This window comes from Corvus cornix, chromosome 8 (assembly GCF_000738735.6).
Source record: "Corvus cornix cornix isolate S_Up_H32 chromosome 8, ASM73873v5, whole genome shotgun sequence".
Taxonomy (NCBI): Eukaryota; Metazoa; Chordata; class Aves; order Passeriformes; family Corvidae; genus Corvus; species Corvus cornix.
The window spans coordinates 21,624,562-21,652,449 of NC_046338.1; the positions used below are offsets into that span (position 1 = coordinate 21,624,562).

A 27,888-nucleotide genomic window follows, 5' to 3' on the forward strand; every position below is an offset into this window, starting at 1 on the left:
ATTTAGTTTCTCCTTTAGTGTTTGTGGACTAGCTGGAAGTTTTGCTCAAGGACTTTGCAATACCAGAAATAATTTGTTATTAGTGTAACTTCATTGAAGAGAAATGAGATAAACGCTATAATTTTGTTTTTATCTAATGAAATTTAATTAATGTATAAATGGTCATAATTACTCATTTAAGCATAACTTGCCATGCTCTGACACCAGATGTTCTTCCTTTTTTTTTTGGGAAATGAGGTCAAAACTGTATTAAAATAGTGTTGTATGATTTCCCATCCTAAATCTGAGATAGGTCATAATTGGAACTTCCTTTTTTTTTTTTCCCCCCCTTCCCACTTTTAAACTGAAGTTTGAAAAATCAGTTTCATCAGACCTTTCATGCTGCTGTGATGCCTCATCCCTTTTTGGCAGGGAGTTAGATGTCAGTCCTGTGCATTGTATGTCTGCTCTTTGGCCAAAGGACAGCAATGGGATAAATTGACTGGTGGCAAAGAAATTGTTAAGAGCTTAGTAGCTTATTTTTTTCCCTGACAAGAAATAAAAAGAGTGGGTCTTACATAGCGCAGGACTGATGACATGAGTGTGGCACCAGTGCCAGATACTACTTCAGGGACTAATGTTGTAGATGTGAGGAGACAATTTGGTGGGAGTTGTTGAATATGACTGTTTGATATCAATCTTGAATTGTAGAGCCAAGTTCAAACAAGAGCTGGGGTCTGTCCGAAGACACGTTAGGGGTGTTGAATTCCTTTGACATTGTTTACAACATTTTTCCCCTTAACATAATTCACAACAATGTGTAAAACCGTTGCCATGCTTTTAGTGCTATTTTCAATTTGGCATCATATCAAAATAATGTCTTCTTTAGAGATGGAATTTGTTGATTTTTCTCTCTCGTTGGAAATAATCCACTCCTGCCTATAAAATGTTTTTGTGTAACACTCCTGCAGACAAATTTAGCCATTGGTATGTTTAGAAGTTCGGACACCTCTACCCATGGCCTTGCTGTACCAAAATTCCACAAATTGTGTTCAACAATCGTGAAATCAAACAACAGTTCTACACCACGTTTGTCTCAGGAACTAAATTCAAGTACAGGATCTGTAAAGGTAAAATTGTGTCAGCAACTTGGTTCTGTTATCTTGCAGCAAGCATTCTTATTGTTACTGGGTTTACATGGTTATGTATAATATATTTTATTATCAATGGGTCTTTTGTGGGCGTATATATCTATCGATTCCAGCACCCTGTTTTTATTTCTTCTCCTGGTGCTGCTCGGAGTGCCAACATTGCCTAAGTGTCATGAGTTCTTTTAATTCCTTTCCCACCCGTTTTTCGTCCCCTTTTCACCCGTGCTTTGGCTGTGCACGAGGTGCGGTGTAGCTGCCCTGCCGGGGCTGAGGTTGGCCGTGCGGAGCGGGTGGAGCTGGGTGCGGTCCCGGCCCGCGCCCTGCCCGCGCCTCAGCGCTCACAACCGGCCCGCCGCGGCGCCCCCTGGCGGCGCGGGGCGCTGCCTCGGGGCCGGGCCTGGGCGGTGCCTGGCGAAGCCAATCGGGCGCGCCCGGCGCGTTCAAACGAGGCGGGGGCGGCGCCGCGGCCCGAGCGGAGCGCAGCGGGGCGGGCGGCGGTTGAGGAGGGGCGCGCTCAGGTGAGGGGCGGCCCGGGCGGACCCTTCTGCCTCCCGGCGGGGGCTTCCCCTCCGCGGGCTGTGGTTTGGGCAGCCGCGGGGCTCTGGGCTGTGTGGGGCCGCGGGTCTGGAGGTGCTGCTGCTGCCTCCTCGCCCTCTCCCCGAGGGCGGGCCCGTGACACAGCCCCGCGGCCGTGCGGGGTCTGCCGGGGCTCGGCCGGGGAGAGAGGGGAGCTTTGCTGAGGGATAACAGAGCTGCCGGTTCCTCCTGCGCTTTCGCCCAGCTTTGAGCGCTTAGCTTTCGTCCCTAGTTAGTGGCTGTAATTTTTTAAAAATGAGGAATGATCGTATTTCTTGTTCTGAGTTCAGTTCTCTCGAATTGCACCTCATTCCTTGTTTTAGAACGAAGGAGCTTTTAATGGGGAGTTTCGCTTTTCTACAGACAAAGTTTGTGACTATTCACAAGGCACAGCTGTGGCAAGAGGAGGGGAGAACTTACAAGAGTTACGTTAAAGCTGCATGGAAAGGATGGACTTTTCAGAAAACACTAAGACCATTCATAGCTTACATCCGTGTTTCTCTATTTACTGACTGCTAGAGGGAACCACAAAGTTTGTATTTTACTACTCATGAACCATAGTTTCCTGTCTCAAACTGGATTGAGCAATAAATACACTGCTCTGAAATTTTGGTATTTTCCTCACAAGTTGTGAGCTATGAAAACTGCAGTCGTGACATGTGTAAGTGGATGTAATTGCATAAAGTCTGAGAGTACTCTGAAAGCTATAACTTAAAAGTGCAGCGTTAAAGGAAACTTTTGTTGGAGCAGTAGCTAAATGGTTTCTTCTACATCACTTGCTCTCATCTTGCTTTCCTTTCTCCCCCCGACCATGTACTGCTGTTGTTAATGATATTGCAGCTTTTGAAGGATCAAAGACAGATGACTTCTCGTTGACTTGTAACAGTGAATTAATTGCAGCTGGCAAGTCTGCAGTGGGTACTGATATCAAACCTGTTACAACCCAGTAACTCTGATGCAAATGCAACAGGGAAAACATACTTTCCTATACAGATTACATATATAGACCTTTTGAAATATGTACATGTAGAAAGGACAGAGAATATATTTTGCAGTTTTCTTTTGTCCCCTAGGCTAGGTATCTATTGTTTTGCTATGTGGCTATGTACTAGAGTGAGCTAAAATAACATCTAAAGGTGTTATTAATAGTTGTCTTTATTAACTGTCCTATTCTGATACTGGCTTATATATATTCCATATCAAAATCCTGAAAAAAATCTGTTTCACATGTTCACAGACTTCCTATTTAAGGCTAACTGTTGTTCTATTGGAGTCTGTTGCCTGTGAAACTCTGAGTGTAAATAGCTGTGAGTGAATGGAGGCACAATCTGGAATTTCCTTGCTTTGGTAATCATGGTAGATCACTTGGAAGAAATATCCATGGTCATCTTTGTTGCTAAATAGTTATACTGTTCTTTTTACCAACTGGTGCGTCTTTGTAATGGTTGGTTTACTTTCTGAAACAAATCATAGGATTCAATAAATCAAGTCAAGTAACCTGCTGTTGTTGGAAGCAGTCATTCAAATATAAAGTAATTTTTTTTTCTTTTAATACTGGAGGTGAGGCAGGATACTAAGTGTTCTTAATGTTTGGGAACGTGTACTGCAGTGTATGTAAGGAGCTCCCTGTGCACCAAAACATAACTCACACTGGACCTGAGAATCGTAAAAAAAATTTTGCTTTGTCTCCCCAGATTCCTCATGAAGCAGCAACTAGAAATAATCCTTTAGGAAAGGTGCTGTACTTGTTAACATTTGGGTTTTAATTTGCTGGAAGACAAGATGCCTATTTACACAGTTCCTGCCAGGAGCCCCGCTGGGACACGATGCATTGCCACTTTGCGGAAGGCTTCCTCGCACAACACCCTGGCCAGCAGCAAAGCATCTGGGCAGCAGCTGAGGTCACAGGTGTTGGGAGAAAAGGATAGTCTGCCTTCGTGTCCTGAGAATAAGACTGAGGAAGTAAATAGGACCTATGTGATTTCAGCTTGTGAAAAAGTGAGTGATGCATCAACTACTTTTAAACTTGAAGGCAGATTAACACTCCAGAGGAGAACTGGAACAAGCAAAAAATCAGTGTCTGGTAGTGACACAACACAGGGCACAGAAGAGCTACAAACAGAGAAAAGACTTACTTTGCAGAGGCGTGTGAGGACTGGGTCCACAGAGAAGAGTAAAATTAATCAGAATATTGTGCCTAGAAAAGAAAATGATGACTTTGATGTGCAAAGAAATGGCAAGATTACACTTCCACAGAATATTAAGGGTACAGATGGTGTTAAACCAAACTTGAAGTTAACTGAGAATCAGTCAAGTACCAAGTTGCAGCATAACCTGAACAGCAAGGATTCCTTTGGTTTAGTTGGTTGCGTCTGTGAAAATGCTATTTCCAAGTGCATAAAAGATAAGACAAGCACTGCTGACACAAAGTTTCAAAATGAAGTTCCTAAATCAGAACAGTTAGTTACCTCAAAATGTACTAATGGGCTATCAGGAGAACAACCGAATGAAAAAGGCAATATAAATAAGCTAGCGGGAAAGCAAAGGGTACAGCACTTGATGATGAAACATACCAGCTTGGAAAGACCAAGGACACCAGCAAAAGTTTCAACAGAAAGATTTACACTGACACCAATGAACAGCACTTCTCAAGATCAACCAGCTCCCAAGCCAACCTCAAATGAACGAACACCTCATCTGCAAATTTTAGCCAAAAAACTCCCTAGTGTCTCCAGCTCTCTTCCTGTGAGTACAGGTTCAGAAACAAAAGTGAACACAGAAACTTTAGCTGAGAGCAGCAGCACTGGGGAAGATGTTTTCAAAGTGAAAAACAGCAAAGTGATTGTAGCTGCGCGGGTGCGGCCCTTCAATAACAGGTTTGTATCCTGGACTTATTTCTGGTGCTAACAGTGTATGTTGATTTCTACTTTGTACTTTTTGAGTTATTTAAACATTGACCCAATAAGGATATCAGATAACTTCCAAGTATGTATTATACTTCATGCAACACTAAGATAAAGATTTTATTAAGACACTGAATTGACTTTATAGGTGTTTGGTCTATTTTTTACATATTCATTAACAGAAGTATTTTGAGCCTTAATACCTTTCCTCAAACAGGTATTTTTAGCAATGATCACTGATCTTTTTATTTTCCATTAGGCAGTAGATTGAAATTACTAACTCAAAGCATGTAGCTTATATTTTTTTTATTTTCCGCACTTTCCGTTCAGAGAGAAAACTGAAAACTCATTCCCTGTAATCTCCGTGAGTGGTTCAGAGACAATTGTACGAAATCCATCCACAAACCAAGTTTACAGCTTCAGTTACGACTTCTCGTTCTGGTCTTTTGACAAGGGTCATCCTAATTTTGCAAGTCAAGCAATGATTTATAAGACTTTGGCACAGCCACTCCTTGAAAGAGCTTTTGAGGGATACAACGCTTGTCTTTTTGCTTATGGGCAGACTGGCTCTGGAAAATCGTACACGTAAGTTGCTAATAATAATAGTTAAAATTCCATAGGAGCCAATTGTTATGCAGTGTTAAGTCATGAAAGAGATTGTATGGAACAGATTTCAGCGTGATTGAATTGTGTCAAAATGTTAGTGTGTATTTTAAAAATAATTAAACCAATATTTATAGCAGTTAAGCAAAAGTTAACTTTGGAATATTTTTATGTATCTGACCCTGACTTCTTTCTACTTTTAATGAAGAAAATAAAAACTTTTCAGTTTCAGAAAACCTTTATCATTGCAGAAAGCTTCTCAAACTCTTCCAATGCTGTTTTTCACCACTGTTTGCTATTTTGTGCATGAAGCAACATAGTAAAATATAGCATGTTTTTTGGAGAAGACATTTAAGAGATCATTATAATTATGGTCCTTAAGCTTCAGAACTTCAAATAAAGCCAGGTGTTTGTGGCACTGCTTATTTGAAATCAAATCTTTGCAAAAAATAATCCCAGATAAGTAACATTTTTAGGGTTTATGGCCACCTGTGTGTATCTTATTTGTATTTTGAAATAGAATGCTTAGTGAGCTGTTTGGTTTCCAAACATGCATCTATTAAAATTAGTTTATGAGTTTTATAATTCCTATCAGTACTATAGACTTTTAATAAAGGTAGTTGAGGATCAGAAATGTTTCAGTTCAATTTACAATAAATACAGAATTTACACAGAAGTAAGTTCTCTTTTAAGTGGATGAACTCAGTTTTTACTTACGCTGTTGTTTTTACCTTGGCCTAAAAGAAAGAGAACTCTGAATTGCAATTGTTATCCTATCTGTTGGTTTGTTGGGTTTTTGTTGGGATTTTTTTCTTTCACTTAATATCTTACCTTCACCCCTTTGTGTTTTGAACAAGGCTGAAATTAGTATCAGGGTCCTCTGGTCAAGTTTACACAACAAATTTCTGCTGTGCAGCTGTGTGTGTCTCTAGACTGTAGGTGGATTAGTCCAGTGCACTGGTGTTCTGCTGTGGCAGAACTCAACAGGGAAAAACTGCACCAGAGCTGGAGACGGGCTTAGGTTACACTGGAAGTCTGCAGAGAATATAAAATGCAGGCATGTTAAGATATTAAACATCTATAGGTTTAGTGTTTATAGTGCAACATATTTTTCAGCTGCTGTAGAGTCTTCATTTTACTTGGGTTTTCAACCCATTTCTCAATGGATGAAATAGAAAATACCTCTGAGTATCACCTTGTCCAACTCCACACTTAGACAAGCACCGATTTAGATCAGGTTTATTTCTGTTGCTTTTTGTTGTATAATTTAGAAGTGTATGGCATGGCAGCTTTAGAGCTGTACAGTTAACATTAAAACTATCTATGGAGAGTTACAAAGCTAAACCAGCAGGATTTTTGTAACTGCAGGATGATGGGGTTTGATGAAGACCGAGGAATAATTCCAAGACTTTGTGAAGATCTTTTCAATCAAATAGCACAAATGGACAAGGAACAGGTGATATGCTTATGCCATTGACTTTACATTGGAATATGAGGAAACCGATACCTTAGTGCTGATCCATCTATTAGTGTTCATATTTTTTTGCTGATTCAAGTCTTATTTCTATTCATAGCTCTGATTCAAGGGGTTCCCTAAACAGTCAAAATCAACTTTGTTTTGCTTCCTTAATGGCAGTAATGTGAGAAGAAAATATGGGCATGATATTTTTCTTGCATTGGTAGACTAGGATTCTTTCCTCTATATTGCATGCCTTACAGTATGAGATTTATGTAAGGAAAGGCAAAACAAAATCCCAGTGAGCTCCCTACTTTCAGTGGAGGCAGTAAAATAGAGCTCAAAAATATGAATTTATCATTAAACGTCACCTATCAAAGCACAATACATTGTAATAATATTCCAATTCTAGTATTCTAGCTGAAACAAAAAATAACTGCCCCCACTTTCTTTGTATTTTTTTCTCTGTGTGGTTGGTTCTGTCTGTAATGACGGACTTGCAGTTCAGTAGACCTTAACATTCAGTTAATCTTATTCGGGCAAACTTTTCCATTTTTAAGTATTCCAAATTTCTTTACTGCTTTATATTTGAATTTTAGACTTTGAATCCTAATACCTGTGAACATGTAATATTCTAACCCTAAAGCAGATTTGATAGACACTGAGGAATTTAAGAAAGTTATTTTTTGCTGAGTTTGTTTATAAAGTATAACTTCTAAAAAATCCAGAGTTTTTTTTATTCCTTTGCTTTTGCATTGTAAGTGATTCCGTGGCAGTGAATTGTCTTGAGTCTTGTCTTTCTGATTCCAGTGCTTTAGGGGTTTTGCTGCAGTCTTCCTTGTCTCTTAAAGAAAATTCCATTTTATTTGAAAACAGAAAGACAACCCAGATACCTTCAGAGGAAAAAGATGTGTTTTCATGGCAGTGTTGTTGTGGTGTTTTTGGTTTTTTTTAATTGTTGTAGGTAGAATCAAAGTTTACCTTCCCATTACGTCATTCTGTTCCAGTCAGGATGTTGACAACATCAATCCATGTGTTCCCTGTGACAAATACCGTGCTGTAGAAGCACAATACCTAAAGGAAAGAGATGAGTGCAGGTGCAAACAAAACTATGGTTTTGTGTACTAAAAACCCAACGCTGAAACTTCTGAAGTTGATAATATACTTTTTTTTTTAGTGCTTTATAGCTTCCATCTAGGAATATCTATGGATGGAATTCCAATGAATTGTATTTTTGATCTTAGCAGTGGGGTTACAGTAAATAACCTTTAAGGGTCCCTTCCACCCCAAATTATTTCATGATATCATTTCTCTTGGAAAGTCCCTTCAGCACAAATGTTTAGAACATTGAAAATCAGGATTTGGCAGTTTAAGTTAATTTTTGAAGCAAAGGATGATCAATGTGTTTTGTGGACTATATTAATAACTATTAATTTTATTAGGTCTTGTATCATCTTGAAATGAGCTTCTATGAAGTATACAATGAGAAAATTCATGATTTGCTTGTCTTTAAAGCTGAAAATGGACAGAAGAAACAACAAGTAAGTTGCTCACAGAATCAAGTATCTGCATAACCTCCAAGTAGTGGCATTTATTCTGAAACAAAAATGCACAAATGACAAGTGATCATTGTTTTTTGTCTAAGTACATTAGTTGTGAACAATGGGATTCAAGTAAAAAAACAAAAATATTACCACATGACTTAAAGCAAAATGCTTGGCACTGGAGAAATGCTAAGCAATGCTGAAATAGAAACAAAATGATTTCGTAGAATCTATCAAAATATTTAAAATCTTCCCTTATCTGCAAAATGAAGATGATCTTATCAGCCTTTATAAAAATCCTTCTAGGATATTATGTATCTAAATCTCCAGGCTGTAATAAGAATCTTCAGTACAATATGATTTGAGTTATAGTCCTGTAATTTAGATGGAGTTTTCTTTTTTTGTTGACTGGTTGTCTCTCAAGAAGCTGGAAGAGGTGGAAAAGAAACAAGATTGGCCTGATTAACTAGTTAAGGATCACTAGTTAAACTAGTTTAGCTAGTTTTTAGTGTTTGTGTATTAGAATATGTAAAACCATAAATTAATGAAATTTGTCTGAAGTAGTGTATGTAGGGAAGGAATTTATCATGACTGATTTATCAAAGAAAAGTACTTCCTATGCTTTGACATTGAACACTATCCAGGCCACTTGTGTGTAAACTGAGTATTAGTTTATGATAAAGATGATGTGCAACATTCAACTTGCTGTTGAAATAAGTCCTTTAACCTAAGCTTGGGACCTAGGTGGGTTTGTTACAAAGAAGTTGAGGCTCTACTCTCTCGTCCAAAGCAGGAATGCTTTCACTCTGAGTTTTGCCGGTGATTTTGGGGTAAGCTACTTAGAAATATAATAGATTTATGTTGCAGAATTATTTTTTTTTTAAATTTAAGATATTCCTGAGTGCTAGATTTAACTACTACACTCCTAATAAATTTTATTTTGAAATTATTCTCATCAGCTTCGTGTAAGAGAACATCCAGTTTTAGGACCATATGTGGAAGGCCTGACAGTGTAAGTCTTAACTGTACTTATCTTAATCATGTATGGTGTAATCCTGAGTGTGATGATTATCTCGAGGGTCCATGAAAACCTGTGTACTCACCAGTAAATTAAGCAAGATCCCAGTGTTACGTAGTTTTAGAAAAATGCATGATTAGCTTTATATATTGTCTTTATTGCCTTAGCGAAAAATGTGTGGAAGTCTCAAGACAAGTGAAGCTTTCATTGTGTATTTGTTTTCTGTTTGTAACTGGGAAAATGTTTCAGAACTCAGGTAACAGGGAAATCTATAGAAAGAAAACTGTCTGAATCCAAACTTTTCTTTTTCCCCCCCATTCTAGGAATGTTGTCCGTTCTTACTCTGATATTCAGGTAAGAGTTATTTAGTTACCAAAAGGGGATACAAATATTTCTGCCTGCTCCTTTCCTGCTTACTGGTGAAAAATAAATTCCATGGATGGGAAGCAAATCCTTAACAGACTGTCCAGTGGTCTATGATATTTCAGCTGATTCTGTAAAAGCGTGATGAAGACTAGTCTTGTATAATGGAGCCGAGTAGATTTGTACCATCAAGTGTTACTGTACACATGGTTATTTCTAAAGTTTAACTTCTAATTCCTCTCTTACAGTCATAATTTGTGTTAGTAACTGTATTTGCAAAATTTAAATATTCAGCTAACCATCCATAGCAGGGTTTGGTTTCACATTCTGACTTTTGTCTCCTACAGAGTTGGCTTGAACTAGGAAATAAGCAGAGAGCAACAGCTGCTACAGTAATGAATGACAAGAGCTCTAGATCTCATTCTGTCTTCACCCTTGTCCTGACACAAACCAAGGTATTGCTGGGATTTTTTTGTATCTGTTCAAATCTGGTAGTAAAAAGTTCTTTCGTGTGCTGCCTGGAAAGTTGTGAGAATATACCTGAAGAGCTTTGAGTAAAGCACAGGGCATTTTAACATGGCTTTCTACACAGCAAAACTTGTTTTATTTTACATGCTTTGAGTAGATTCTGATGTCTTTGTGCTAAGTATATTTATAGCAGCAGTATAAATATATCTAGGCTGACAGATCTAGGAGTAGTTCCAAGCTTCTCAGTGTGACTTTTGAGATGTAACAGGAATCCTAATTGAGGCCAGATTGAATTTCACACTGCTGCCAACACATCTTAGCTTTTTAGAAGGTTAGGCTGTGCGAGGTGCGTGGCTGTGCTGAGTTCCTGCAGGCAACAAACTGGGGCAATGGTAGGAGATGCAATTTCTGCTCAGTTTCAACACACTTCACTGAATAAATGTTTTCTTGCTTCAGGATGCCTCTTCCCCAGGTGTCTCCAGGATATAGGGACTACAACTCCTCATCTGATTTGCAGATGCTTAAAAGACAAAACCTGACTTAGTGATGTGAGCCTGAAGACAGAAATGGAATAGGTAGAGCTCCTCAGGAGTCTACAGACTGTCAGTTTTCTCCATTGACAAATGACTTGTTGGTTTGGGAGTTTTTTGTTCTTGATTGGTTTAATTTTTTGTCCCAGCTTCCTGGATTTTCTCCTTTCTTCTTCCCCTTGCCATTCTCACCACTAGATTATTGATTTTTCTCTATCATAACTTTTTCCACCGACTCCTTAACTGATCTTCATTGGTCTAAGTCAGTAACAGCTTACTGATTTGCATGTTTATTGGATAACTGCAATTGGATTGACTGCAGTCATCAAACTTCAGACCCAAACTCCTAGTTTGGTAATCTGTTGTGTTTGCAGTTTATGCTTATGCAGTTATTCAGCCACAATCAACTGATACTATGGTTATAAGTCTGAGCTTAGTCTCCTTCAAGGGATGTACACAAGGTATCCTATCAAAAGTTAAAAGTTAAATGGAAGCATGAAATTTTTATGTATTTAATGTGAACAGCTTGTTAGATTTCTGCTTGTCTTCAGGCTTTTTATTTTGTTTTGAATGCCAGCATCTCCCTTTCTTTCCAGGTAGAATTTGTGAATGAAAAACAGTGTGATCGTAGGCTTACCAGTCACATAAATCTAATTGATCTAGCTGGCAGTGAGTGCTGTACAAAAGCTCAGACCACTGGAGAAAGGCTGAAGGTAAATCAAGAATGGAAATCTGTGGGAAAGGTTTGACTCCTAAGAATACCCTTAAACTCCAAAGCATGCTCACCTAACTTTTGGGCAGGAACTGTAGCTATAAAAGGATATATGTAGCCCTTATGCTTGTCAGTATTACATCACATTTTGCTAGTGAGGGTGAGTGGCCTGAAGAAGCTGTTTGGACTGTGCAATGTGGCAGATCTTGCTTAGAACACCTTTCCCCATGTTATGCAGGTCTAATGATCCTGCAGGAGGAGTGAGAGGAAGCTGTTTGTGTGACTTTGGAAATCATGAATCGAATATCACATGGAGTTGAGGCTTTCCCCTTTTTGGGGGCATCTAATGAAATAGATTTTTCTAATAAGAGACTTTATTTCAAGCTGTCTTTGTAAGTTTGATGGTTCTTAACACTACTTATTTTAAAGGCAGCCTTTGTTCTTTCCAAATGAAGATCCAAATAAAGATGCTCTTGCATCTTATTGATCTTGTAATAATTGGTGACATTTGATGTGGTACAGCTGTAGCATACATTGAACAAACATAATTAATCAACAGTACAGTTGATAACATCACAAAAGAAGCTGCAACTGTATTATATTTACTTTTGGTTTGTGTAGGAAGGTGTGAGTATCAATAAATCACTGTTGACCCTTGGAAGGGTTATTTCTGCGCTCTCTAAACAGTCTCAAAACGGAAAGAAAATGTTCATTCCTTACCGGGAATCTGTCCTTACTTGGTATGTATATTTCAGAGTTTTTTATATAGAAATAGAGGCTTTCTGAGACTGTGGTTTTCTCATCTCTTCATGAGGCATCACTTCCCATCCTTTCTCTCGCTCTCTCTCAAATGACCTGTGGAGGGAAGAAATCAGCCTGTTGCATCAGATATAGACCAAACAGGAGCTTGGTTTGTGTTTTAAGTAGCTAACAGTCTCTCTCAAATAAGTAGCAACATGCTGGGTATTTTGTATTTAATCTGTTCCACTTGGGAAGTTTTGAATTTTTCTGTCAGTGTGAGGGCCAGGGATTGATTGCTGTTCTCCTGTCCGATGAAGGTTGTTAAAGGAAAGTCTTGGTGGGAATTCCCAAACGACCATGATTGCCACAGTGAGCCCAGCTGCCAGCAGCACGGAGGAGACGCTCAGCACCCTTCGCTATGCGAAACAGGCTTGTTCAATTATCAACATTGCTAAAGTAAATGAAGATGTAAATGTCAAACTAATCAGAGGTGAGATTGACATCTGCAGTCTTTCAGGGTTTTCATTTCATGTGTGTTTAGCTTATTTCTTATAAGAGTTCTTACTACTAATAATCTGTTGTGTTGATTGACTGCTTGTCTATTAGACTAATACAACTTCTTCCTTTTAATATTATTGTTCTTTGTGAGCTTTTTTTTCCCTAAATATAGGTGATATCTTAGGCTACACTTGAGAACTAGAAATAGAGAAAAGTGTTAGGTCTTAATTAAATAACAGGATGAATTTTGTACTATTGTACTGAAGTGTATTTTGCCTTCATTTTTTACATGTACTGTTTGTCTGGTTTGTCTAATGTAGAATTAAAAGCTGAAATTGAAAAACTGAAGGCAGCTCAGAAAAGTGCTCTGAACACTGATCATGAAAAATACAGGCGTTATTTGCAGGAAATAACATCTCTGAGGGTAGAATTGCACCAGCAGGAGAGGAACATGGCAGAAATGCAAAGGTTAGGCACTCATTAATGTCTTAATTTAAAATGGAAATGGTAAAATTTATACGCTGTAATTTTTCTCCTAATATATTTTGTTATTTTCTCTGTATATTAAGGGCCTGGAAAGAAAAACTTGAGCAAGCAGAGAAAAGGAAATTGGAAGATATAAAAGAATTGCAGGTACATTTTTTTTCTATAGGACATAGTACAGAAAATATAACCTCAGCAAACCTTGCAGAAGAATGAGAGTAGCTATAAGATTTGGTTTCCTTAATGCTCTTCTTTTAACAGATTGCTATGGCTTCTTAGAAAAATTTAATATGATACTTGAATGCATAAAGTAAATTGTTTTTTAAAGCAGAGCTCTTTTTTATCTAGAAAGCTGGAATTGCATTCAAAATGGACAATCATTTACCAAACCTTGTCAATCTCAATGAAGATCCTCAGCTTTCTGAGGTGCTGTTATATATGATCAAAGAAGGAGAAACTACAGTTGGAAGGTGTACACCAAATTCAAAACATGATATCCAGCTTTCCGGAGTGCTGATTGCTGATGACCACTGGTTTGTAGTGTTCTTTTTTTTATACTTTAAGTTTCTTCTCGCCCTTCCCTTTCTTCTGGAGTCACTCTTCCTTCTGGCAGTAGCAAACTGTAGTTTTCTAGCCAAGAAAATACTATGTAGGGATATTTTTTGTACTGCTCAATGATTAAGGCAACTACCTTCTGTTCCCTCTAGAAATCTGTTAACTAAGGTAGTTTAATTTTTGTTCATTTCATTCATGTAGCAAAGTTTTCTTCTGCAGCATTTCTGCATGAATAAGTCCTGATCAAATAATGCTGCGTGATAGATAAATGTTACATTTAGTTCAGTGGAAAAGTGAAATGCCTTGACAGTTCTTACTTTAATAAAAATAGACAGCAACTTTACTGTACTGCAGAAATATTGCTTAAAGTGCATTTTATGCAATTGATCCCTAAAAAAATGCTGTAAGAAATGTAACTAATCAGTTATTAAAAACATGAAAGTTACATAATCAAATAAATGCGCAGATGGCAGGATATTGTAGTAATTTTTTAGCAGTGGATTCTTAGATATAAATATAGGTTCTCTACCAAAATATAGGTTGTTGTTCATTAATTGTGTTGTACCTACGTAGTATGAAGACAATACACAGAAAAACAATAACAGAACACTATCTAAAGCCTGAATTTTAGTTTATTAAGAAACATCACTTGCAATTGTGAGCTACTGATACTGTAAATGTTTCTTGTTTTCAGTGTTATAAAAAATACTGCTGGCAAAGTAAGTATTATTCCGCTTAGAGAAGCCAAGACATACGTAAATGGGAAGTGCATTTTGGACCCAACAGTTCTGCATCATGTAAGTAATTGATTTGATAATAGTAATTTGTGAATGTGTGGGTTTCTTTGCTTTGTTAATATCTCAACTTCAGACTGCAAGTTTTCTGAGAATGCTCTGTAACCATAAATATTTGTCTATTTCTCTTTGATTTCTAGCTTCATCTGCATGTTGTAAACACTGAAAATTTTCTTATAAATCTAAAACTTTTAGGAGGATTTTTTTTTTCCCAATAGGGTGATCGAGTAATCCTTGGGGGAGACCATTATTTCAGGTTTAATCATCCAGCAGAGGTTCAGAAAGTTAAAACACCTTCTTGTGGGACTACATGTTTGCATGATGGTCCAAAAGATTTTGAATTTGCAAAGAATGAGCTGCTTATTGCACAGCGAACACAGTAAGTATTGATTCTTCTTGTTCTGAAACTAAGCTCAGTTGCTAATTCAACCATGCAGTTAGTTTTAGAAATAACTGAAGATTATTAATTATTTCACGATGGGGGTAGTTGGAAAATAGCAACTCCATTTATAATGGAAGTCACAGTCACAGCTGAAATGATGTATACCTCTAAGGTTCAATCACCACAAGCTAATCCAGGTACCAAGAATGTAGACCACTATTAAAGAAACACTGAGCTCCAGGGGGTCTCAGAGTAGTGTATCTCTTTAATTATTTTCTCTCCAAGCATATGATGAGTCTGAAAATGACTTTTGATGTTTTAAAGAGATTTAAAGTCTGAAAAGTAAATCCCTTAGGAAAATGAAAAGAACGCAAAGTAATTACCTGAGTCTTCTGTGATGGTGGAGAGTTTGAGAAACAGTGAAGTGTTATTTGTACTTACTTCATTATGGGGAGTTATTAAACTGTAAGTCTCATGGATTTAAAATTTAATTTTGCATCTTAATGTGATTTAGTGAGTTTCTATTGCAGTCTTTAAATCTGTGAAAAATGATGTAATAAAATAAAAATGGAACTTGAGTGGACTTTGAAATTCTGGAATGTCTTCCATATTTACATTGGAAGTGTCTACATTTTGTCCATGAACTCAAAAACATGCAAAATATGAGAGTTGTTTTGTTTGAAAAAAACCTTAAACCCTCGTGACAGAAAAAAAGCTTATAATCTTTATACAGCTTATAAGAGATAAACAGCAGCAATCTAAATGTATGACACTTGTAGGCTTGAATCAGAAATTGAAGAGGCACGACTCAAAGCCAAGGAAGAAATGATGCAAAGTGTCCAAATAGCAAAAGAGATGGTTCAACAAGAACTGACCTCACAAAAAGAAGCGTATGAAAGCAAAATAAAATCCCTGGAAGCAGAAGTGGTAAGTTGCCATTGCATCATTACATAAAATATATCAATAAAGTAAACCAGAAACTAGTATGTGTGATATATGTTTGTTTGGTGCTTGGTTGGAGTTGGTTTGTTTGTGTGGTTTTGGTTTTGGTTTTCTTTTTCTCTTGCATATTATAGCAGCATTGTAGGGAATGCAAAGCCTCATTCTTTAAAAAAAAAGTCAGCCTTAGTAACACAAGAAGTTGTGAAGTGGTTATTCTCTTCAGAGTTATTCCAGGGATTGTAACTTGTAAGCAAAGAAAAATACCTACAGTATCTACCTTATTGCATGAGGCTTTTAAATCACTATACTGGATTAATTAACACAGCTTTTTTTTCTTTTCAAGCTTGCATGCTACTTTGTAGTTGTTTTTTTTCAATACGGTTACAACATGCATGAGTTGGCACAGAATATGTAAAACATGGTAAAACAATAATGATGTATCTTATATCATACATACTCTATAGAAGACCTAAGGTGATGCTTCTGGACTGGGGATATAACCATTGCTGATGTTGGGCTGTGTAGGTCACAGAGGCTGCGAGTTTTAAATGTGTTGAATATCTGCCTGAGGGATGGGTCAGAAATGCTGTAGAAGCAGTATTCCTTCTCCCATGTCTCCCTTTTGATACTAGAGAGAAGAATCTCGTAAGAAGCAAATCCAAGAACTGAATAACCAAAAAGCCACAACTAAAATACAGGAGCTGGAGAAGGCAAAGAAAAGCCTTGAGCTAGAACTCCACTTCAATAAGAAGCGTTTAGAAATGGAGACCTTAGCTACCAAGCAGGTAATTGGAAAAAAACAATGTTTTTAGGCAATAAGCTGTGGTTTGTTTGGGGGGCTTTTTTTGTTGTTTGTTTTTTAAGAATCCATTATTGTAAAGGAAACGATTTAAAGTACTTCTGTGTGATTTTATGCATAAGACCTGATGTTTTGTTTGCAACCTGAGTATGGTAACGTATTAATGTTGGGGATTGACTAATGCTGACCTTATTTCTTAAATAATGTGGATGGTTTTGTTCTTGCACCAAAATTTAGCAACCGTTGCCTTTGGCAAAAGTTATTACTTCAGACATTAATGTAAGTAATGACTGAGTCTTGGCTGGTGTTCATATATATATCTGACTGCTGCAACAAATGCAAGTTTTTAAAAAAGCTGTTCCTTTTTAATTCCAGTATTTTTTTGAGCATTGCAATATGTAAGCAAACCCAGAAAACCGTCAGTTTGAAAATTAATTATTTTATATCAGTATAGCAGATGTCCAGTATAAAATTAATTTTGTTAGTCTTTAAAATGGCAGGAACAAAAAATTTAGCTTCAACAAACAGCAATAAGAGTTTTAGGTTTGTTTTTTTTTTGTTTTTTTTTTTTTTTAATCACTGCCCATTTTCCCCCAGGCTCTAGAAGACCATACTATTCGTCATGCAAAGATAGTGGAAGCTCTGGAAGCTGAGAAGCAGAAGATTGCTGAGGAAATACACAGCCTTCAGAAGAATCACAGAAGTGGGAATAAACCAATGATGGGTATGTATATGCATAATGTTGCAAAGGCAATGCTGTCTTTTCTCTTGCTCAGTGGGCATGGGCAATGGGTGCTGATACAGGAACTTTTTCTGTTCCACTAACATTTCTCTAGTGATCCTGAACAAGAAGAGTCTTCTGGTTGTTACAAACCTTTGCATTCATCATCTATATATATTGGACTGTGTTAGAAGCTCTGTGTAATCACACTCAGGGTGGTTAGGTGGACATACATGTAGTCTGTATTTATCCCAATTAGTTAAGAGTCCTTCCCGCTCTGTCTCCACTGGTCAGGCATTAACTCATTGGGGAAACTGGAGTAACAGAATTCATTTTGTTCAGTTTCCTGCCTTGGATTAATAATAATAATAATAATAATAATAATATAGTGTCTGGTCTTATGCCTCTGTTTCTGAAATACCTTTTACCCAACCATTTAAAAGGGTTATCTTGCCCAGGAGGGTAAGTTTTTCCCAATGTATTGGAAATTATTGGAACTGTTATTGGGTAAATTACGTTTGTGCTTTTGGGTTGCGGGTTTTTTTCTGCTCTTAATCTTTTTTAACCCTAAAGTTGTTCCATCACATTGTTTGGTTCACTAAATCAGTATCTTCTATATTCTTTATTAGTTCCACTGAACTGGAAGTCTCTGAAGCTGTCTGTGATGATTAAAGAGGCTAACACCATTAGTAATGAATTAGGGAAAAACACTGTTTTCTGCAGGTCAGTATCTGAGTTACTTAGTTATAAGGTGTATGTGTAATGGATATATAATATTTATGTGTATTTACACATTATAAATATTTACATATTTATTTATATATATATTTATGTATATATTTGAGGGTGGATTCTGGATGTGCAGTGAGCTGTTGGTGTTTCTTTTAACAGTCTTGTGCAATTGAACACGATAAATGAATTTTCCAAGCTAGTGTTAGCTAAGTGTGTAGTTGAGCCTTGTTACTTTGAATGGGAATTTCTAATTGAATTTTAGATCAAAACTTTAAAGGTAAGCTATAGACCATTAACTTTGAATTAAGTGTGCTTTGGAGGTGAATCTTCTGATGCCTATGTCTATCTTACTTCGGTTCACATATCAAAGTGGTCCTAAAGCATGTGAGATGCATAATGTCTCAAGAAATTTTTGTGCCACATTTTTAGTCTTCATTTTAGTCTACCTACAAGTACCTTTTTTATTTTTGCAATATGAATATGTGTTTTGTCTTGATTTTTGTCTTCTTTTTTTTTAACTTTCTCCAATTCTTAGGCATGACAAAATTGATGATAAAACAGGAACAGTGTCCTCTATTCAGGTGCAGGTTCGTAATATCAAACTGGGAATAACAACTTTTTGGAGCCTAGAGAAATTTGAGTGTAAACTAGCAGCAATGAAAGAACTCTATGAGGTCAGTAGCAATTGAAGAATAACCACCAATAATCAGTTATTTTTTGTCGAAGATAAGATTTTGATAATGCATACAGAAGGAAAATCTTGTGGTTTTTTGAGTTTTATGTGATATTAAACAGCAAGACATGTGACTACTTTTTAGTAAAAACATGCATATGCACTTGTCCATTAGACAAAAAGAGTACAGTGGAAGAAAATTGCTTTATTTGGGTCATTTTGTGTAGAGAGTAAGAAGCAGTAAAACAAGGACTGCTTTGTGAGTCTTTTGGTTGTTCAATTGTTTTATGTTCTAAATGAAAATTTAATTTTCTAAAGGTATCACTTGAGTTTTCATTATTATCTTCTACTTATCCATATGCTGACTACTTTATCACTTTTTTCTGTTTAACCCTCCTCCTCCCCTGTGTTTTCTTTATTTTTTCAGAGTAATGATAGAAATAAAGCCGTTGTTGATGTGTTTTATGATCCTGCTGATGAGTGGGAACCTGACCTTTCAGACAGCTCCGTTTCCTCGCTTTCCAGAAGAAGGTACAAGTAATTTGTAGCTACTCTTCTACACTTAAAGCAAAAACTTGTGTAATTATCTAAATATGCTTTTGTTCCACTCTCATACACTGTGTCATCTGATGACTCTTATCTTGTATTCACTCATTCTCTTGGATTTCCTCATGGACAAAAAAAAGGATCAAAAGTTGTGTGTTGAGCTTTCCAAATCATGGGTCATCTATGTATCATCAGTGCAGAGTGAAATGTGTAGTTTTTAATGTTTCCTTCCCACTTCTATACTATCAAAGCATCGTTTTGAAGGAGTAAATTGCATATGGTCTGGGACCTTGTATTTGAAGTTTTAGCCTTATAACAATATTTATAACTGTCTTGCACACTTTTGCAAGCTGTAGCTCATCATGGAAATGCTTGACGAGGAGAAATTATTTTCTTTTCAAGGTTTTTCATGTTTTTATTTTATCATCCTTTCTTAGAAGTAGAAGCTTCATGAAGAACCAGAGAATTTCTGGATGTTTGTCTGAGATAAAATTGCAATCTATTCAGAATAAACAGACTTCCTATATATCAGGTACTTGCTATATGGCAGAAAACCTTTCATTTCATACTGACAATTCAAACTGACTACATGCATAAAACATAGGTGCTTCTAATAGTTGTTTAGAAAGACCACTGTGGTTGGAAAGCAAACTTAAAAATGTCCTGTTTATGATACCTTCAAATTCATAATGTCAAGCTGTTAACAGTAGGGGTGTCTGTATATTTGGTTATCCTTTGTTAGGGCAAAAACTTCCTGATCAGAACTAATTTAAGAAATTTACCTGAAACATTACTGTGCTTAACTATGTGGGTTAACTGGAGAAAGAGGCTGAATCCTGATACAGTAATATGGAGACTTCATTTGCTTGTGTTGTTGCTGTTCATTCAGTTACTGAGGCTTCCCCAAGCTTTTGGCCGGGTTTTACAAACTTTTTTTTTCTGAAATATAGGATACTTTAGTCTTCCAAATATTTGTGTGCGTTCAGTTATTTTAGATTGGCTGGATTTTATTTTCTATTTCTCTCTGTACATTTGATTGTTGAAACAAATGTATTCATGTTAAAGAATTTCACTATGGAATTTGTCTTTGTACTAACTGAATTTATAAACTATTTAGAATGTGGTACAGGTTTTTTTTATGAATTAGTGCCTTGAGTGAGTGTCTATATAAAAGTCATTACAAAGAGACACTGACCGCTCACTCCTATGAAGAGTTTCTTGCATGTATGTTTTGCTTTTACCTCATACAGGTTCACTGAACAAGTCCGGCATATGCCCAAGCTTTTCTGAATTGTTTCTTCCTGGAATTTGCAAAGAATCTATAAGTTCAGCTTTAGATTTACTGGAACAGAATAACGAAGGAGGAAAGAGCATAGCAGATAGTCTCCTAACTAATTTGTTTATAATTTTTTCTGGAGCATCTGCCATTTCAAAAGCCTATGAACAGCAAGATGAAGAATGTCAGGAGAACTGTAAGTGTCATTTTCATAGCGTTTCAAACATTACTAATGACTTGTCATTCAGATGCACAAGCATTCATGTGTTTGTCAGCCACAAGAATTAACATTCCAAGGTTCATTTGCAAAGGAGATGGATCTGATAGATCTCTTTCTCTTGTAGTTTTCTCTCTTGATCGTGCTGCTCAGTCCTACAGCATCAGAATTATCTCTGCTTTTGACCAGATTGTGGTTATAAGTAAACTCTGGCTTAATAATGTCCAAAAGTGTCCTGGATCTATAAAAGTTGATGAAGAAATGAAACAGGAAATAAAGAACTTGGGAGGTTATTTACAGTTGCTGTTACAGGTAAAGCATATTAAAGAGTTCATCTGTGTGTAGAGAACTTCTTTGCATTAATGCAGTATTTATTACTGGCTTGCTAAAAACACTTAAATGTCCAGTGTGTGTAATGACAAATCAACACACCTAGGGAAGATAAATGGCCAAGGTTGCATTTTTTTCTGGCTAAGCTGGTAGTTATGTGTGCTAGTGGAGAGTAATGCAGACCTTCCTGTGCCCAGGCCCTGACAGAAGCATTGGTTCTTACTCATAAAATGGTAGAATAAAACACACAGTGATAAGAGCAAATGATAAATTAGACTTTGAAGAGCTGCAGTTTAGAAACTTATAAACCAGTGGCCAGTGAATATTACTTTTGTTCATGCCATAGCCTTGTGAAGTTTGTTTTTTTTTTTTAACTGTGTAGTATAATGGTATTGTTGTTTTGTGGTTGCAAGGCATGAATTTTTAGCTGTGATAGATAAGCCATTGGAAGCAGGAAGATGTAAAGCTGAAAATGCCTGAGCATTGTGTGCTACAAACTCTTGCTGTATAGCAAGTATATGTTCTTTGACCAGAGGTGCTTTCTAGCATCAGTGAATGATGTGCCTTTGTTTCCCAGGGGTGTTCTTCAGATATATCCTCGATGGTAGCAGAAGCATGGAGCAAAGTAAACCAAACAGTAAAACAAACAATGAAATACACAGGACACTTGGCAGTAGTCACAACAGCTGATATTTCATTTCCTGAAGAGAACAACATTCCTGCCTCTAGTCTGCAGGTGAAAAATGTTTCTTAGAAATACTGATTATGAATAGTAATTTTGATGTTGAGGTCACACTTGCTATGAGTAACTGTACTCAGAAGCAAATTGTTACATATAACAACTTCATCAACTGAATTAAGTAAATTTAGAGTTTATCTAAATACTTCATATTTATAGTGAAAATAGATGTATTAATAACCTTAACATTTTTTTTTCCCTTAAAAGCCACATCCTTTAAATCTGCGTAACTTAAACCTATGAAAAGAAAGAAGTGTATGGTGCCTTTACATTTGTACCTGCACTGAATTATACAAGTCTATCTGTCTCACTGAAATTCACTATTTATATTTTGGTAATCTGTGCTTTAAGTGCCACATTGAATTTACAGAAATCTGACTGAACTTCTGTAGTTCAAGGAAGACATGTGACTGAAGAGACCTGCACTGAATAATTAGCTCAAAATTGTTTCTAGCCTACTACAGAAAATCTGTTTTAACTCAAGACCACATTAGATTCTTTAATCATTGCATTTTGAACCTTTGTTTTAAAAGGAATTTGTACTTGCCATTTATGATGGAGTAGGCTCAGGTCTGGAGTGTCTCATTGATGCTGTACAGGAGAAAGCAAGAATGGTACAGAAAGAACTTGTGAAACTATGTCCACAAAATGAGGTGAGATGAAATTAAGATTATAAACTGCTACTATATCTTGTAGACACTTGATCATGTTTTGTTTTTTGTGCTTCTATTTTAAATCATGAAGGTGATACTATAGGGAGTTATACAAAATAGAGAATAAAGTATAAGCACCATAGTTAAAAAACATTTCTGTGGCTGAAACTTCTAGTTGGGAAGTTAGGGTGCCCCTTGGACATACACCATTTTCTTAGTGGGTAAGCCCTTTTGACAGAGAGCCTGGCTGAATTCCAAGAAAATACTTAGGAAAGACTGGAATCTTCTGAGTGATCAGTTGTTCCTCTGAAGGAAAGCAAAACTTTCTGCCTACTCTGGTTTTCACTGTTGTCATTCTTAATCCTACAGACAGTAGTGAAACCGTTGAAAATATTTTATTTCAATGTGTTTGCTTGGCTCCCAAATACTTCATGTTTCCAGCAAAAGGAACTGAGCACTCTGCTTTCTGAATAATGCTGTTTGCTTGCAGCAGATTCTTAAGTGTCTGCAGGACTTCTGTAAAGGTTTGTCTCTGATGCAAGTAATGTGAAGTTGGAAAGAAAACACCAGAGCTACCCCTGCTGCTTAGAATGGCAGTGATACAAAATTATGGGACAACCTTTCTTTAGCGAATACTTAAATATGTTCATTTGATCCTCCCATAGTGAGGGGTTTAAAACCTTGCAGATGTAATTAATGTTTTCTACCAGTTAATGTTTTCTTTGAAAAATTGCATGTTAAGTTGCAGAAAATGTTACTTCTGCTTTGGATATTTCTCTCTTTAGTATGTCAGTGTTCGTTCTTATCCTTTTAATGCACTTTGATTTGAATAAAGTGTACAATATAATTAAAAGTTTCTTTGTAGATTCAAAACCGAATAAAGGATAATGTGGTGGCATTAGCCAGATTCCTCGAAAATAACATGTCTTACTGCAGAAAGGTAAGAGAAATGTTTCAGAAAATGTGTGCTTTGAGTCTGCTATTTAAATTTTAAGGATGCATTTATCTAAGAAGAGGAGTGTGTGTGTGTGTATATATATATGTACATACTGTATATTTACGATTGCATGATAACACTTCCTATCAAGCATCATTCCTGTGATTGGAATGCTAACTTTCCTTGCTGCTGCATTTCCACTCAAAGCTCTTTAATTTTACTTAGGATAAAGAATTTCTTGAGGCACTTATATCTTCCCTTTTGTGCTCATCATGAACAGCCTAACTACCTGTTGTGCTTTCTTTTTAAGCTGAAAGTTCAGCAATGCTTGTGTAACTGTTTTATAACTGCTGCCATAGATTATGACCATAATTACTGGTATTTTGAATTAAAGCCAGGATAGATGATTTGATCTAAGAGCCAAGCATTTCCTGGATTTTAATGTCATTTGCTTTTTTCTTCTTTTCCTAACCGCGTTAACAATGTGCACTTCTTTTCAGTGCTATCTCACTTCTGTGAGGTGATATCAGTTTGATTTTGTATTGGCTTGATCTATGTGACTGAAACCATAATAGGCATTATGTATTTGATGTATTTGGTTCTATTTAAACTGCTCTTTATTAATACAGAAAGAAACAGAATCTCAGTTGCCAGAAGAAGAAACTCTGTATCGAGAAATAAAGAAAAGCACTAAGATTGCTGTGAAGTATTTGGAATTGGAGCAGTGCCTAACTGAAGTCTGTCAAATTGTTTCTTCCATGTTGCAAGGTATTTAGCTGAGTTACCACCTGTAACCTATGGGCTGCAGGAGACTTGCAAAGCCAAGGAGAGGGCTATTTGGTCTCTCTTTGCAAAATGCTGCCTTTGATTCTTCTTGTTTCTGTTTTTCATAGGATTATACAGAAACACCAGCCCTCTCAGGAGCTTTGCAGAAAATATTTCTGTCATAGCTGGATATTTTAACAACTATTTCAGTTTATTTACCTTGTCTTCTGTGAACAACCCTATCCAGAAAATGCATGTACCTTTTATGAACCTGGATGAATTGGACTCTCTGGTTGATTCACTTATTCTGAATTTTGAACTTGAACAAGGACAGCCATCACTGCAATCTCAAACTATTTGTAATGAAACTACTGAGGCTCGAGGAGGTCAGGTTGAAACAGGTCAGGTAGAATTTTCTTGGAAATGGAATGGGATTCCAGAATGCACACAGACTCCAGAGCCTTCACCTGGTAGGATAGAATGGGTGTAAAATGTTATTATCAAGAAATTAAAGAGAACTCTTTCCTATTGTAACATACCACAAAAAGCTAAAATTTATTGCTAATATTATTAGTGAGTGAGTGGTGTGAAAGTAAATGCCATGATTGTATGAGGATAAGTACCCTATATTTCACCAAAGAAAAAATACATTCCTTAAGAGGCTGTTAAACTTCAAAATAGAATTTCTTCTGTTTTAATAGAAGTGTATTACTACCTAGGTTTATAAGAAATAATTTAATTTTCTTTTATTTTTGCTTCACCTCAGCTGCATTATGATCTGGTAATGCTATTGCAACTTGAAAGTAGTTTTTTATGCCTTTTTTTAAACAGAGCAAAAACTTTGTATTTATTTATGTAGAGAAGGACAATGAGAGATAGTAAAAGTACTTTACAACCTTATTTGATGAATGCTTTTTTAAGTGGTTTTTAGTTCATTGAAGAATCTGGACTTAAAGTATCACAATGATGCTGTGCTTCAACATGATCTGAAGTAAGTTTATGTTGGGTTCATTGCTAGTGAATTAGCTTTTGATTGCTCAAATCACTTTAACCACTATTCATACTGGAATAGAGGCATATCGCTTCCTGAATAATATATAAATTATCCCAGGTTGTAGAGAGCTTCCCAATCCATCACTTCCTTGTTCTTTCTATCATTGTTTAACATCTTACTTTTAGTCTGCTGGCTGGAGTTAACAGGAAGGATGGAAATTAATTTGCATGGGTTTTAGAAGGCCTGGACTAAGCACAATTTTCTCACAACAGTGCTGAGCAATTTATACAGTAGAACATAAGGTTTTTTCATAGACATTAACACTTCTGTTGTGGTTTAAGCCCAGCTGGAAACTGAGCACCACACAGCCATTCCCTCACTCCTCCACCAGTGGAGGAGAATCAGATGGGTAAAAGGGAGATAATTCCTGGCTTGAGCTATAGACAGTTTAATAAGAAGAGCAAAAGCCACACTCACAAGCAAAGCAGAACAAAGAATTAATTTACTGCTTCCCATGGTCTTCCCCATGGGCTGCAGGGGATTCTCTGGTCCTATGCCTGGAGCATGTCCTCCCTTGCTTCATCATGGGGTCGTGGGTCCTTCTCACAGACTGCAGTTCCTCATGAACTGCTCCAGTGTGGGTCCCTTCCACAGGGTGCAGTGCTTAAGGAACAGCCTGCATGCGTCCCTCATGGAGTTAAAAGTCCTGCCAACAAACCTGTTCTAGCATGGTCTCCTTTCTCCACGGGTCCACAGGTCCCTGCCAGGAGCCTTCTCCATCATAGGCTTTCCCTGGGGTCACAGCCTCCTTCAGGTTATCCTGCTGTTCCAGTGTGGGATCCTCCATGGGCTGCAGGTGGATATCTGCTCCCACATGGATCCATCCACAGGTCCCGCTCTCTCTGAGTTGTGTTCACGCTGGAGTTCTGGAGTGTGTCCAGTACAGCAGCACAGAAACAGCAGCGATGCCCTGGCTAGGTGCCAGTCCCTGTGCGTCACCACTGCTGTCCTCAAAATGTTCCCAGGCACTGCAGAGTGAGGGGATCAGCAGCACAACAGCAGGGAAAGCAAAAAGCAGCCACTGATGAGCACTACACTAACGAACTGTAAAGCATCAAGCCCAGGGCAAGCACAGGAGTCTGCCCAAAGCAGCCAAAGAGCCACAAGGGCTGTAAATTCCATCTAACACATTCCAATCAGATCTGTTGTTATCTGAAACCCTTTGAGCCCTACATTGGGTGCCAAAGAGGGCTGCTGTGGTTTAACCCCAGCTGGTAACAGCCCCACACAGCTGCATGCTCACTGCCTCCTGGTGGGACTGGGGAGACAATTGGCAGGGTAAAAGTGAGAAAAATCAGGGGCTGAGATAAAGACAGTTTAATAGGGAAATCAAAAATTGTGCACACAAGCCAAACAAAACAAGAAAATCAATTTGCTGCTTCCTGTGGGCAGGTAGGTATTCAACCATCCCCAGGGAACAGGGCTCCATCACATGTAATGGCAGTATGAGAAGCAGAAAAGGCCTTGGCTCTTTGTAAGTTCTGCTCAGCAATAAAAAAAAAAATCTCTATTTTATCATCATTGTGTTTAGCACAAATCCAAACTATTGTCCTGTACAAGCTACCTTGAAAAAAATTAACCCTACCTAAGCCGAAATCAGCACAGCTTCCAAGGTGGATATTCATAGCTGCCATCTCGCCTTCTGAGGGAAGATGTTCAACATCTTGAGAATTTCAGTCTTTGAGGATATGTCAGACTCTTGGAACTGTTTTATGTGAAAAGACTACAGCAGAAATCAATCATTTTCTTTTGAAAGCTTTCACACTGTAGTTATAATTGATGCTGTTATTCAGTGATTTTGTGCTTTTCTGATGTAGAGGAAATGGGGAAGGTAATTATGCTGATCCACTTACCCACATATGTATTTCCTAAAGACTAGTACACTGTAATACTTCGTCAAAAAATGTCTAGCAGTGCAGCCCTGGCACCCAAAATACTCAGCACTTTTTCTTGCTGCTAATAATTTCCTTCTTACATGAGGTGTGATGCTTAATTGCTTTCTTACTGTAAAGGCCTTTGCAAGTTTGCTCAAGGGTTAAGAAAGTATATTCAGTTGTTCAGATTTTTATGCTTTAAAAATGAAGAGAAGCCTGATATACTTCTACTTGTGTAAATATATAATTTTGTATTTGGCTGAAGTTTTAAAAACTTAACTGGTTCTTCTGCATTGTGTATCTAAGCATGGGAAATGTAAAGAGTAAAACTACATCATGTAACTGATCACTGATTTTTACAACTTCAAGTGTAAATTCCTTGTTGATTTTCTTCAGTTGATTTTGAGACCTTCCTTTGTCACAGAGTCTTGTTTTCTTGCTCAAAATACTGTAGTGTCAAAATATGAAATATTAGTAAGAGGTGTTTTCTGTAGCTCAAAAGTGAAACAAACCATAAAATTTCTTTACCTATGTTTCTTTATCAAGACACATTAACTTTCCTCAATTAACAGCACACAGCTATAGACTGAGTGCTCATGAACTAATCTATGCCTATTAATGCTAGAACAGTCAATCCCTTTCAATATCTCCTAGTTAAGATTATGGTGTTATGTAAAGTATTCATTGCAAAATTACATTCAGGTGTTACTGATATTCCATCTGCTCACGTGATTAATCATGTTAGCTTTTATTCTTGTATTTAATGAGAAGCATTGCTCAGAAAACACATTGAGATTTTTAGTTCTGTGTATTGTTACGAGATTTTTTTGTTTGTTTGTTTTGGTGTTTTTTTTTTCTTTTCCTTCTATAACTG

The 27,888-nt window shown here is 37.1% G+C and overlaps 1 protein-coding gene across 3 annotated transcripts; it reads left to right on the plus strand.

Annotated features, from left to right (window-relative positions):
* Position 1: 1 nt before the first annotated feature.
* Positions 2–27,376, plus strand: KIF14 (kinesin family member 14). Of its 3 annotated transcripts, none has more exons than XM_010409261.4 (30): positions 2–1,109; positions 3,401–4,582; positions 4,940–5,194; positions 6,581–6,668; positions 8,111–8,209; positions 9,172–9,224; positions 9,554–9,584; positions 9,941–10,048; positions 11,188–11,304; positions 11,925–12,043; positions 12,362–12,534; positions 12,863–13,010; positions 13,112–13,175; positions 13,374–13,558; positions 14,275–14,377; positions 14,593–14,753; positions 15,536–15,683; positions 16,331–16,483; positions 17,095–17,221; positions 17,848–17,941; positions 18,486–18,624; positions 19,051–19,154; positions 19,607–19,701; positions 20,420–20,641; positions 20,790–20,974; positions 21,570–21,728; positions 22,265–22,384; positions 23,250–23,324; positions 23,951–24,089; positions 24,215–27,376. In XM_010409261.4, the coding sequence occupies exons 2-30, from the start codon at positions 3,489–3,491 to the stop codon at positions 24,574–24,576; spliced, it is 4,920 nt and encodes a 1,639-aa protein (XP_010407563.3). In that variant the 5' UTR covers positions 2–1,109; positions 3,401–3,488; the 3' UTR covers positions 24,577–27,376. The 3 variants fall into 3 exon arrangements, 2 of the variants coding, with proteins under 2 accessions (XP_010407563.3, XP_039411650.1); XM_039555716.1 differs by lacking the exon at positions 2–1,109 and adding an exon at positions 1,590–1,648; XR_005602450.1 differs by lacking the exons at positions 2–1,109; positions 24,215–27,376 and adding an exon at positions 1,590–1,648 and having other exon boundaries at positions 23,239–23,324; positions 23,951–24,037.
* The last annotated feature ends 512 nt before the right edge of the window (positions 27,377–27,888 follow it).

What these genes read in the sequence shown, in the direction of transcription:
- KIF14 (XM_010409261.4), top strand. Translation starts at nt 3,489, where the DNA reads ATGCCTATTTACACAGTTCCTGCCAGGAGCCCCGCTGGGACACGATGC. An exon ending in GTGCGGCCCTTCAATAACAG is followed by an intron (nt 4,583 to 4,939) that starts GTTTGTATCCTG and finishes CTTTCCGTTCAG; the next exon opens with AGAGAAAACTGAAAACTCAT. An exon ending in ATTTACAGTTGCTGTTACAG is followed by an intron (nt 20,975 to 21,569) that starts GTAAAGCATATT and finishes TTTGTTTCCCAG; the next exon opens with GGGTGTTCTTCAGATATATC.